At 40.4% G+C, this 14,004-nt stretch overlaps 1 protein-coding gene across 2 annotated transcripts in view; it reads right to left on the reverse strand.

Moving 5' to 3' along the window:
- Positions 1–13,697, reverse strand: part of LOC112250005 (5'-3' exoribonuclease 2) — a 44,158-nt gene extending 30,461 nt beyond the window's left edge. For both annotated transcript variants that reach the window (XM_024419793.2, XM_024419792.2), the window contains exons 1-12: positions 13,465–13,697; positions 12,809–12,936; positions 12,521–12,632; positions 12,288–12,399; positions 12,080–12,138; positions 4,727–4,816; positions 4,424–4,496; positions 4,179–4,229; positions 2,824–2,981; positions 809–883; positions 290–423; positions 116–173 (exon numbers count right to left, since the gene is read on the reverse strand). In XM_024419793.2, the coding sequence (XP_024275561.1) occupies positions 116–173; positions 290–423; positions 809–883; positions 2,824–2,981; positions 4,179–4,229; positions 4,424–4,496; positions 4,727–4,816; positions 12,080–12,138; positions 12,288–12,399; positions 12,521–12,632; positions 12,809–12,936; positions 13,465–13,539 (1,125 nt within the window). In that variant the 5' untranslated portion in view covers positions 13,540–13,697. The remainder of the gene's footprint in view (positions 1–115; positions 174–289; positions 424–808; positions 884–2,823; positions 2,982–4,178; positions 4,230–4,423; positions 4,497–4,726; positions 4,817–12,079; positions 12,139–12,287; positions 12,400–12,520; positions 12,633–12,808; positions 12,937–13,464) is intronic.
- Positions 13,698–14,004: the final 307 nt, after the last annotated feature.

The raw sequence follows: 14,004 nt of genomic DNA on the forward strand, positions 1-14,004 counted from the left end.
GCTTAATCTGTGTTTGGCAAACTGACCCAACGGCTTCTGGGGTGGGGGATTCTAAGTAACGTCTCCTAAGAAACCATGTGAGAGTCATAACCAAGCCTACACAGAGAACACTTACTCCAGTCTTGTGCACGACGTCTTTGTAGATGCCCACCAGTCGATCTATCGCACCCTCTCTGAAGGACACATGGAACATACCATCAACAATTGAAAAGTATAGAAACAGCAAGAATGTATTTTTGTCAAGGTGGTTTCAAGACGATAAGCTTCATCTCGGTTCCGTCAGGTTTACCTAATCTCTAAGGACGGTAAGTGAGGCAGGAAATCATTGCCAACAAAGAAGCACATGAAGACCCAGTCGTCGACAGTCCTCTCAAAGTCAAAGGGAAAGGGCAGACTGGCCATTGTCAGCTCTCTCTCCAGGTACTATAGGAAAAGGAAGCATGCGTTGATAAACTGAAAAAAAAACTAAAAAAAGAGATGTCTTATTTCGATCTGAAATGTAATGTTCATTTCTCTACCATAAGCCGCCTGTCAGTAATAAAGCCCTTTTGTGGAGAAAACTCATTCTGATTGGCTGGGCCTGGCTGCCAAGTGGGTGGGCCTATTGCTGCACCCCCTGCCCAGTCATTTGAAATCCATAAATTAGGGCCTGATGAATTCATGTCAATAGACTGTTTTCCTTATATGAACTGTAACTCAGCAAAATCTTTGAAATTGTTGCATTCATATTTTTGTTCAGTATAGTTATATGACCATAAATATAATTAATAGGCTTTTTGGAAATTCTAAGACGTCAGACAGAACGTACCTCGCGCAAAACGCACAGCCTGATGAATATGAACTCCTGTTCAGAAGCCGGCATAGTGTCTGCAAACTCATCATGCTGCAATAAGAACACATTATTCGTCATAATTGCTCATAAAATGGAGAGAAAATGTAATGTATACTTTTTGGGGGGCGGTTTACTGAGCACAGATTAAGCGTAAACTTGAACGGTAAACCAAACTCAATGGAGAATCTCCATTGAAAATGCTTTTTAGTTTAAAACCTTTTGTATCTAGGGGGCATTCTTTTCATTTTTGGATAAAAAACATTCCCGTTGTAAACGGGATATTTTGCCACGACAAGATGCTCGACTATGCATATAATTGACAGCTTTGGAAAGAAAACACTGATGTTTCCAAAACTGCAAAGATATTGTCTGTGAGTGCAACAGAACTGATGTTACAGGCGAAACCCAGATAAAAATCCAACCAGGAAGTGCCCCATGTTTTGAAAGCCCTGCATGCTAATGACTCCTTATATGGCTGTGAATGGGCTACGAATGAGCTTACGCTTTCTACGTATTCCCCAAGGTGTCTACAGCATTGTGACGTCTTTATGTTGAAGAATAGCCGTAAGGGACCACATTGAGCAAGTGGTCACATGATGGCTCCCGCAGAAAATCTTGCGTAAAGTACTGAGGTAGCCATTATTCCAATCGCTTCTAATGAGAAACCAATTGTCCCGACGGATATATAATCGAATAGATATGTGAAAAACACCTTGAGGATTGATTCTAAACTACGTTTGCCATGTTTCTGTCGATATTATGGAGCTAATTTTGAAAAAAGTTTGGCGCTTGTAGTGACCGCATTTCCGGTCGATTTCTCAGCCAAACGTGAAGAACAAACGGGAGCTATTTCGCCTACAAAAATAATATTTTTGGAAAAAAGGAACATTTGCTATCTAACTGAGGGTCTCCTGAGTGAAAACATCCGAAGTTCTTCAAAGGTAAATTATTTAATTTGATTGCTTTTCTTATTTTTGTGGAAATGTTGCCTGATGCTAGCAGAGCCTAGCATAGCATTATGCCAACTTACATAAATGCTTGTCTAGCGTTGGCTGTAAAGCATATTTTGAAAATCTGAGACGACAGTGTGATTAACAAAAGGCTAAGCTGTGTCTCAATATATTTCATTTGTGATTTTCATGAATAGGAACATTTTCTAGGGGTATTTATGTCCGCTGCGTTATGCTAATTAGTTTGAGGCTATGATTACGCTCCCGCATGCGGGTTGGGTAGTATCAAGAAGTTAAGACTAGGCTTAGTCTGCCTGTGAAAATGGCCCTTAGAAGGATAGTTTAGGATTTTATCTACTTCCTCAGTCAGATGAACTCATGATAATTCAATTTTTGTGTCCGTGTCCAGTATGAAGGAAGTTAGAGGTAGTTTAGCAAGCCAATGCTAAGTAGCATTAGCACAATGACTGGAAGTCTATGGGTATGTGGTAGATTCTCCATTGAGATGGGGTCAATTCCAAATTGAATTTGAAAATCCAATTAAATTCTTGATTTCCCCCATGAAGTGGAGAACTTAAGTGGAATTAAATGAGAATTTACAGAATGAAAAGTTACAGAATTGGAATGGACTTTTTATTTTATTTTTTAAAATCAGAATTATAAAAACACTTAATCTTTGGAATTTAAATAAAATATTTGTACATTTCCCAGTTAATGGTATGAATTCACATGGTATAAAACATTCACTGTAGGATTTGATTTGAATAATTTCAACCTGCATTCTTATATTTCCAGCATAGCTAGGCTGTCTCTAGAGTAACATGCTCAGACCGAAGGAAATGAATTCCAATTTGTGTAATTGTTAGGGATAATATTGAATTGAGAATGTAAATATTGGAATTTACCCAACATTGGAATTCAGAGGAATTGGATTCTCAGAATGCAAAGACTGACCTGGAATTTGAATTTAATAAAATTTACAGGGAGAGAGAATTGAATGAGGAATTGACCCCGACCTTAATGTCTATAAAGTAAACTTACCTCTCCCTGTTTCTCCCTGGCCACTCCCTGGCAGTCCTTGATCTCATGGCCTTTCTGTCCACACATAGCACAGGGCCTAGGCTGGTTGGGCTTGAACTCTTCTCTGATGATGGTGAAATTGGGCTCGTGAGTGGCAAGACCCAGCATGATCAGGTCAGCTAGGGAAATGAACAGAAGATGCCATCCAAATTTTAAAAAATACAATTGGAAGTAAAGAGGAAATTCAGTAACTCTGTTTGGACAGTGGTAGTTGATGAAAAAGCTTATTTGTTGTTCAAATGTAAAACCAACGATTTTCAGCCCTAGACCTTGATCAGGGTTTTTGTGGAAACAGAAAATCTTGAAATACAGTGGAAGGCAGAAAACAGCTCTGAAGTACTGCGTTTTATACATGTACTGTCATCAGGAACAATGAACTCAGGTTTCTAAGGCTTTATGTTAATTAAATTACCTAGTCCACATGAGCCACGCATGCATTATTATCTACATGTGTCATTAATATACACGTACAATAGCATGATTTATCCATTTGAGGGGAGTGAAGCTTCACCCAAAATGGCACCCTATTCCCAGCATAGTGCACTACTTTTGACCAGAGCCTTATGTGCCCTGGTCAAAAATAGTGCACTATATATAGGGAATAGGATGTCATTTGGGACAGGCTGAATGCATCAGGCTCCTCTTCAAGCTAATTACATGCAATATTTTCCCTCTTTTGTCTACCAAGGGCATCATGAACCATTGAATGACTGAAGCTTTTATCTATCATGTCCTGCATAATTTCACCCATTTAAAACTAACTGGCCATTAATATAGCAGGACAATAAGGCCGGCAGAAAACAGAGAAGCCCTATCCTCTAACAAAATCCAAGGTTGGAGAGTTGCAACTAATGTTGCCAAACTTTTAAACAAGTGTAAGAACATTTTTATATTCACTATATCGATAACCATTTAGCAAAGCATCGCCTGCAGTTATGGTGCATAACTAAATCCTTTGCTGTCGTTTTAGAAAAACAAACATACGTTATCACGGTCACCCACAGGTCTTTTGCCCATCTGGCTCAATAAGGTAACATTGTGTGCCCTACAATTATTAACAAACATTTATCAAATCCTGAATAGGTATCATTGTGCATTTAGAAGCCTTCTAGCTGGTTTGACAAGTCTTTCCTACAGTAAACGTGAGCTCTAATTTGCATCATGTCTGCATTTATCATGCACTCTCATAATTCATCAATACTATGAAGGATACACGAAGCACAGCTTTTTGGAAGAGTTCTTGCCATTAATGCTCAATTTTCTCCCATTGTGTTGGTTACTCATTACTACAGAGACCATTGTGGTGCAAAGCTTACCGTCAGCTCCACAAAGACAGTGGTGTGTGTTGGGGTCATGGTGGGGTTGAGCTGTATAAAATAATAATAATAATACAAATAAAAAAAAGATAAACGCATCATTACATACACACGATTGCAGAGCTTGTACTAAGATGGAAGGCCATTTGTGACTTTGTAATATGCCTGTGATTTCAGCCAAGTATGTCACAAATGACCTTCAAAATGGTCAACAATTTTATATTGAAAACTATCTTGACTCCTACCTCTCTGCCGTCTAATATAGTCCATGATCTTATGCTCTCCCTCACCAGGGACACTGGCATCAGACAAGATTACCTAGAATGAACAAAGAAAGCTGTCATTTGAGCAATATTGAATGCATATGACAGTGTCAGACATGACCTTTGTTTCATTTCCAAGAAAATATGTACTTCTTGACTGAGTAGAACAGACCAACACGTAAAAAAGCAAGCTTTGACATGGTAAAAATTAAAGAGCACCAATGCATTAGAAATTGTTGTGGTCTTTTTCCACAGATGCGATCACCTTTTCGGAATAACACCTACTGTAATGTTACGCCATCCAGGGTCATTACTGAGTCTGTCTGCAACGTAGTAACGGAGACACTTTGCAAGGTTGTCCATGAACTCTGTGCCCTAGAGATGATTTTCAAATGAACAATAATTAATTTTCAGACAGTATTCACAACTTTGCAGGTTCACAAAAAGAGCTGGTCCAAAAGTACCAGGGGCAAGTTCTTCTGCACTGTTAAAGTAACTGTCCAGTGTTTCCAGATTTCTAGAAAATACGACCTATAGCCAAATAATTCATATATATATACATATATATATATATATACATATATACATATATATATATACACACTGCTCAAAAAATAAAGGGAACACTTAAACAACAATGTAACTCCAAGTCAATCACACTTCTGTGAAATCAAACTGTCCACTTAGGAAGCAACACTGATTGACAATAAATTTCACATGCTGTTGTGCAAATGGTATAGACCACAGGTGGAAATTATAGGCAATTAGCAAGACACCCCCAATAAAGGAGTGGTTCTGCAGGTGGTGACCACAGACCACTTCTCAGTTCCTATGCTTCCTGGCTGATGTTTTGGTCACTTTTGAATGCTGGTGGTGCTTTCACTCTAGTGGTAGCATGAGACGGAGTCTACAACCCACATAAGTGGCTCAGGTAGTGCAGCTCATCCGGGATGGTACATCAATGCGAGCTGTGGCAAGAAGGTTTGCTGTGTCTGTCAGCGTAGTGTCCAGAGCATGGAGGCGCTACCAGGAGACAGGCCAGTACATCAGGAGATGTGGAGGAGGCCGTAGGAGGGCAACAACCCAGCAGCAGGACCGCTACCTCCGCCTTTGTGCGAGGAGCAGGAGGAGCACTGCCAGAGCCCTGTAAAATGACCTCCAGCAGGCCACAAATGTGCATGTGTCTGCTCAAACGGTCAGAAACAGACTCCATGAGGGTGGTATGAGGGCCCGACGTCCACAGGTGGAGGTTGTGCTTACAGCCCAACACCGTGCAGGACGTTTTTAATTTGCCAGAGAACACCAAGATTGGCAAATTCGCCGCTGGCGCCCTGTGCTCTTCACAGATGAAAGCAGGTTCACACTGAGCACGTGTGACAGACGTGACAGTCTGGAGACAGCGTGGAGAACGTTCTGCTGCCTGCAACATCCTCCAGCATGACCGGTTTGGCGGTGGGTCAGTCATGGTGTGGGATGGCATTTCTTTGGGGGGCCACACAGCCCTCCATGTGCTCGCCAGAGGTAGCCTGTCTGCCATTAGGCACCGAGATGAGATCCTCAGACCCCTTGTGAGACCATATGCTGGTGCGGTTGGCCCTGGGTTCCTCCTAATGCAAGACAATGCTAGACCTCATGTGGCTGGAGTGTGTCAGCAGTTCCTGCAAGAGGAAGGCATTGATGCTATGGACTGGCCCACCCGTTCCCCAGACCTGAATCCAATTGAGCACATCTGGGACATCATGTCTCGCTCCATCCACCAACGCCACGTTGCACCACAGACTGTCCAGGAGTTGGCGGATGCTTTAGTCCAGGTCTGGGAGGAGATCCCTCAGGAGACCATCCGCCACCTCATCAGGAGCATGCCCAGGCGTTGTAGGGAGGTCATACAGGCACGTGGAGGCCACACACACTACTGAGCCTCATTTTGACTTGTTTTAAGGACATTACATCAAAGTTGGATCAGCCTGTAGTGTGGTTTTCCACTTTAATTTTGAGTGTGACTCCAAATCCAGACCTCCATGGGTTGATAAATTTGATTTCCATTGATAATTTGTGTGTGATTTTGTTGTCAGCACATTCAACTATGTCAAGAAAAAAGTATTTAATAAGAATATTTCATTCATTCAGTTCTAGCATGTGTTATTTTAGTGTTCCCTTTATCTTTTTGAGCAGTGTGTGTATATATATATATATATAGATAGTAATTCATTAGCTAGCTAGATATATATATTTTACACACAGTACCTGTCAAAAGTTAGGACACACCTACTCATTCAAGGGTTTCTCTTACTTTTTACTATATCGTAGAATAATAGTGAAGACAAACTGTGAAATAACACATACAGAATCATGTAGTAACCAAATAAATGTTAAACAAATCTAAATATATTTTATATTTCAGATTCTTCAAAGTAGCCACCCTTTGCCTTGATGACGGCTTTGCACACTTGGCATTCTCTCAACCAGCTTCAAGAGGTAGTCAAATGGAATACATTTCAATTAACAGGTGTGCCTTGTTAAACATTCATTTGTGGAATTTCTTTCCTTCTTAATGCGTTTGAGCCAATCAGTTGTGTTGTGACAAGGTAGGGTGGTATACAGAAGATAGCCCTATTTGGGAGAAGACCAAGTCCATATTATGGTAAGAACAGTTCAAATAAGCAAAGAGAAACGACAGTCCATCATTACTTTAAGACATGGTCAGTCAATACAAAAAATTTCAAACTTTGAAAGTTTTTTCAAGTGCAGTCGCAGAAACGATCAAGCGCTATGATGAAACTGTCTCTCATGAGGCCCGCCACAGGAAAGGAAGACCCAGATACCTTTGCTGCAGAGGATAAGTTCATTAGAGTTACCAGCCTCAAATTGCAGTCCAAATAAATGCTTCACAGAGTTCATGTAACGACACATCAACTGTTCAGAGGAGACTGTGTGAATCAGGCCTTCATGGTCGAATTGCTGCAAAGAAACCACAACTAAAGGACACCAACAAGAAGAAGAGACTTGCATGGACCAAGAAACATGAGCAATGGATATTAGACCGGTGGAACTCTGTCCTTTGGTCTGATAAATCCAAATGTGAGAATTTTGGTTCCAACCGCTTTGTCTTCGTGAGATGCAGAGTAGGTGAACGGATGATCTTTGCATGTGTTTCCCACCGTGAAGCATGGAGGTGGCGGTGTGATGGTGCTTTGCTGGTGACACTGTGCAATTTATTTAGTATTTAAGGCACTCTTAAACAGAACGGCTATGACAGCATTCTTCAGCGATACGCCATCCCATCTCTGGTTTGCGCTTAATGGGACTATTATTTTTTCAACAGGACAATGACCCAACACACCTCCAGGCTGTGTAAGGGCTATTTGACCAAGAAGGAGAGTGATGCAGTGCTGAATCAGATGACCTGGCCTACACAATCACCCTACCTCTACCCAACTGAGACGGTTTGGGTTGAGTTGGACCGCAGAGTGAAGGAAACGCAGCAAACAAGTGCTCAGCATGTGTGGGAACTCCTTCAATGACTGTTGGAAAATCTTTCCAGGTGACTACCTCATGGAGCTGGTTGAGAAGGCCAAGCTGTCATGAAAGCAAAGGGTAGCTACTTTGAAGAATATCAAATATAAAACATATTTTGATTTGTTTAACACTTTTTAGTTTACTACATGATTCCATGTGTTATTTAAAAAAAATTTTTTCACTATTATTGTACAATGTAGAAAACAGTAAAAATAAAAACCCTATAATGAGTAAATGTGTCCAAAAATATATAGATACACATATACAGTGGGGCAAAAAAGTATTTAGTCAACCACCAATTGTGCAAGTTCTCCCACTTAAAAAGATGAGAGGCCTGTAATTTTCATCATAGGTACACTTCAACTATGACAGACAAAATTAGAAAAATCCAGAAAATCACATTGTAGGATTTTTAATGAATTTATTTGCAAATTATGGTGGAAAATAAGTATTTGGTCAATAACAAAAGTTTCTCAATACTTTGTTATATACCCTTTGTTGGCAATGACAGAGGTCAAACGTTTTCTGTAAGTCTTCACAAGGTTTTCACACACTGTTGCTGGTATTTTGGCCCATTCCTCCATGCAGATCTCCTCTAGAGCAGTGATGTTTTGGGGCTGTTGCTGGGCAACAGACTTTCAACTCCCTCCAAAGATTTTCTATGAGGTTGAGATCTGGAGACTGGCTAGGCCACTCCAGGACCTTGAAATGCTTCTTACGAAGCCACTCCTACGCTGCCCGGGCGGTGTGTTTGGGATCATTGTCATGCTGAAAGACCCAGCCCATGCCCTTGCTGATGAAAGGAGGTTTTCACTCAAAATCTCACGATACATGGCCCCATTCATTCTTTCCTTTACATGGATCAGTCGTCCTGGTCCCTTTGCAGAAAAACAGCCCCAAAGCATGATGTTTCCACCCCCATGCTTCACAGTAGGTATGGTGTTCTTTGGATGCAACTCAGCATTCTTTGTCCTCCAAACACAACGAGTTGAGTTTTTACCAAAAAGTTATATTTTGGTTTCATCTGACCATATGACATTCTCCCAATCTTCTTCTGGATCATCCAAATGCTCTCTAGCAAACTTCAGATAGGCTTGGACATGTGCTGGCTTAAGCAGGGGACACATCTGGCACTGCAGGATTTGAGTCCCTGGCGGCGTAGTGTGTTACTGATGGTAGGCTTTGTTACTTTGGTCCCAGCTCTCTGCAGGTCATTCCAGTGTGGTTCTGGGATTTTTGCTCACCGTTCTTGTGATCATTTTGACCCCACGGGGGTGAGATCTTGCATGGAGCCCCAGATCGAGGGAGATTATCAGTGGTCTTGTATGTCTTCCATTTCATAATAATTCCTCCCACAGTTGATTTCTTCAAACCAAGCTGCTTACCTATTGCAGATTCAGTCTTCCCAGCCTGGTGCAGGTCTACAATTTTGTTTCTGGTGTCCTTTGACAGCTCTTTGGTCTTGGCCATAGTGGAGTTTGGAGTGTGACTGTTTGAGGTTGTGGACAGGTGTCTTTTATACTGATAACAAGTTCAAACAGGTGCCATTAATACAGGTAACAAGTGGAGGACAGAGGAGCCTCTGAAAGAAGAAGTTACAGGTCTGTGAGAGCCAGAAATCTTGCTTGTTTGTTGGTGACCAAATACTTATTTTCCACCATAATTTGCTAATAAATTCATTAAAAATCCTACAATGTGATTTTCTGGATTTTTTCTCTCTCATTTTGTCTGTCATAGTTGAAGTGTACCTATGATGAAAATTACAGGCCTCTCATCTTTTTAAGTGGGAGAACTTGCACAATTGGTAGCTCACTAAATACTTTTTTGCCACACTGTATATGCAAAATAATTACGTTAAAAGCAACTTTTCTGCATTGGAATGGTCTGGACATGCTAGAGGTCGACCGATTAATCGGAATGACCGATTAATTAGGGCCCATTTCAAGTTTTCATAACAATTGGAAATCGGTATTTTTGGACACCGATTTGGCCATTAAAAAAAATATCTATATTTGTACACCTTTATTTAACTAGGCAAGTCAGTTAATTAAGAACACATTCTTATTTTCAATGACGGCCTAGGAACGGTGGGTTAACTGTCTTGTTCAGGGGCAGAACGACAGATTTTTACCTTGTCAGCTCCGGGATTCAATCTTGCAACCTTACGGTTAACTAGTCCAACGCTCTAACCACCTGCCTCACGAGGAGCCCGCCTGTTACGTGAATGCAGCAGAAGCCAAGGGAAGTTGCTAGCTAGCATTAAACTTACCTTATAAAAAAAAATCTATCAATCATAATAACTAGTTAACTACACATGGTTGATATTACTAGTTTATCTAGGGTGTCCTGTGTTGCATATAATCGATGCAACGCAAGGGGATGATTTAACAAAAGCACATTCGCGAAAAAAGCACAATCGTTGCACGACTGTACCTAACCATAAACACCAATACCTTTCTTAAAATCAATACACAGAAGTATATATTTAGCTAAAAGAAATCCAGGTTAGCAGGCAATATTAACCAGGTGAAATTGTCACTTCGCTTGCGTTCATTGCACGCAGAGTCAGGGTATATGCAACAGTTTGGGCAGCCTGGCTCATTGCGAACTAATTTTCCAGAATTTTACATAATTATGACATAACATTGAAGGTTGTACAATGTAACAGGAATATTTAGACTTTGGGATGCCACCCGTTAGATAAAATACCAAACGGTTCCGTATTTCACTGAAATAATAAATGTTTTGTTCTTGAAATGATAGTTTCCAGATTCGACCATATTAATGACCAAAGGCTCGTATTTCTGTGTGTTATTATGTTATAATGAAGTCTATGATTTGATAGAGCAGTCTGACTGAGCGATGGTAGGCAGCAGCAGGCTTGTAAGCATTCATTCAAACAGCACTTTCGTGCGTTTTGCCAGCAGCTCTTCGCAAGCACAGCGCTGTTTAGGACTTCAAGCCTATCAACTCCCGAGATTAGGCTGGTGTAACCGATGTGAAATGGCTAGCTAGTTAGCGGGTGCGCGCTAATAGCATTTCAAACGTCACTCGCTCTGAGACTTGGAGTGGTTGTTCCCCTTGCCCTATAAGGGCTGCGGCTTTTGTGGAGCGATGGGTAACGCTGCTTCGAGGGTGGCTGTTGTCGTTGTGTTCCTGGCTTGAGCCCAGGTAGGGGCGACGAGATGGATGGAAGCTATACTGTTACACTGTCAATACTAAAGTGCCTATGAGAACATCCAATAGTCAAAGGTATATGAAATACAAATGGTATAGAGAGAAATAGTCTTATAAATACTATATTAACTACAACCTAAAACCTCTTACCTTGGAATATTGATGTCTCATGTTAAAAGGAACCACCAACTTTCATATGTTCTCATGTTCTGAGCAAGGAACTTAAACGTTAGCTTTTTACATGGCACATATTGCACTTTACCTTCTCCAACACTTTGTTTTTGCATTATTTAAACCAAATTGAACATGTTTCATTATTTATTTGAGGCTAAATTGATTTTTATTGATGTATTATATTAAGTCAAAATAAGTCATAATTCAGTATTGTTGTAATTGTCATTATTGCTTTTTTTGGTCCTCCAACAATCGGTATCGATGTAGAAAAATTATAATCGGTTGACCTCTAGGGCATACCCCAACAGAATGGTGTGGGCGTGTACCGTATATTCGTGCAAGAAGACCACTGATTGGTCAGGTCATCCTCAGGAGGGTGACATCATCCTAATTATTTTTTTTTAACTAGGCAAGTCAGTTAAGAACAAATTCTTATTTTCAATGACGGCCTAGGAACAGTGGGTTCAGGGGCAGAACGACAGATTTGTACCATGTCAGCTCGGGGGTTTGAACTTGCAGCCTTCCGGTTCCTAGTCCAACGCTCTAACCACTAGTCTACCCTGCCGCCCCATGAGGAAAGCAAGCATTTAAAAAAAAAGTGTTTCTATAGTTTATGCTTTGGCCACAAATACGAGTGTATGATGACTCAACAACATTATCTGAGTAGGAGTTAATAGATTATTACATTTTTAAAAGTAAGACTTTCACTGAACAGTTACTTTAAGATATTGGTGACAGAAACACAGCCTTAAAAAAAAGCCTCATACTTACTGGGGTGATACAGTTGCTGTCAAATCTCTCCTTGACTTCAACCGGTGGAAGATACCCTCCTAAAATGTGAAGATGGGCAGAAAAAAAGTTGTATATATTTAGTATGCAATTCTGTTATGGAAAATATTTGTAATTAAATAAGTGTTTAACAAAGACTCCCATCTAAAGACTATTGGAAGGGTAAGAAAACCTCTGAAAATATATGCACCTCTCCCGAGGATCTCCTCTCGGATGCGGGATTTCTCCTCAACCAGTTCCACTCCTTCCTTAGAAGCACGGAATCGCCTGGAGCGCTGCTGGTTCATTTTGGCGCGAGGGGCCTGTTCAGAGATAAACAAGGTCATATGTATAACAAATTGATTTGTACAGAACTGTAGAAAATCTAAATAGGGATTCATAGAAAATGTTATTCTCTCATGAAAAGAAAGCAGCAGAATTTACCACTCCATCAATAGCCATGTAGAGAACCCTTCTGGGTCGCACAATATTGAAGAGCCGATCCATGTATTCAAAGATGGCAACCATCATTTCATCTTCATTTTTGGGTGCAGCCCTGTGAAAGTGAAGTAGAGTTTGAGGGTTTATACTACATTATCATCACAATTCATGGTAATGTACAAGAGTACCACCAATACCATGGGCCCTGGTCAAAAGTAATGCACTATAAAGGGCATAGGGTGTCATTTAGGACAAAGTCACATTCTATTTAATTATGTTAGTAAGACTAACTTGTCTTCAGGATGTGTACAGGGGTGAATGATCCCATTCATGTCCAAGTACAAATTGTCAAACTCCACTTCATTTGGATTCGGTTTGCTGGTATCAACAGGAATTCGTACCCCATTACATTCCTTGGACTAGGAGTAAAAGGGAAAAATAATTAAACATTATTCCTATTATCAAATGCATGTCTGTTTATGTACTGTTGCAATGACGCAACAAATATAAATAAGGTGGTTAGCGAGATTTAACGTTACTTGGTTATGCATTACATTCCGTAACACGCCAAGTCAAAACATTGGCGGGCTGTCTCGCTTCTGCTTGTTCGCAAACCAATGGAATACCAACTCGACACTTGCGCAACACAGGCAGCAAGGCTCTGCACACGAGTTTCTGTGTCAATCACTGCAAGTAGCATAGCTAACGTTAGCTATCTAACTGCGTGCATCCCATACATTGTTGTTCATTCAATCGACAAATGATATAATATGCTCTGCTCTAGCTATGTCGTTGAAAAGAGAAAATTATGAAAACTAACTATTTTAATATCTAAAGTGCAATAAGGTTAGTACATGCTAGATGTACTAAGAAATAAAGGGCACAATTATTACACGGTCTTAAATACGCAACACACTAGCTAACGTTAGCTGCCTACAAACACGTACCCTCTCCTCAGTACAATGGACAACAATTGTAGAGTATTTCCGACTCAACCAACGAAAAAATGCGGGGACTCCCATCTCCCGTAGTTTTACAATACGCTACACACAGCTATAAATTATTATATAGATTTAAAATTATTTAGTAAAAAAAAACGGCTGTAGAAATAGCCGTTTTGCTAGCTACGCGTTAACAAATAAGCTCATGTCAACGGTTGATTTCCGGGTAATGCTGTTTTCATCTTCCGGGAGCAATTGTGTACAGGACAGGAGTCGAGGAGTCGAACAGCGCCCCATCGCAAATTCAAACAACGAGAAGGCCGATGAGGTATTCAATTCTGAAACATTAAACTCATCTATCATGCTGGCTTCTGATGCTCGTGGGAAATGGGAAACTGGGAAGTGGTAAGTCCAACATGATGGTCAAGTACTTTTAAAGTCAGAACAATTATTCAACCAATAATATTTTAGTTAGCTTGATTATCCATAGTTTGGTTGTAATTGTCAAAAACGTATTTGTCAAATCAAAAACTTTTTTTGACCAAT

The sequence above is a fragment of the Oncorhynchus tshawytscha genome, linkage group LG05 (assembly GCF_018296145.1).
Source record: "Oncorhynchus tshawytscha isolate Ot180627B linkage group LG05, Otsh_v2.0, whole genome shotgun sequence".
In the NCBI taxonomy this organism is placed as follows: domain Eukaryota; kingdom Metazoa; phylum Chordata; class Actinopteri; order Salmoniformes; family Salmonidae; genus Oncorhynchus; species Oncorhynchus tshawytscha.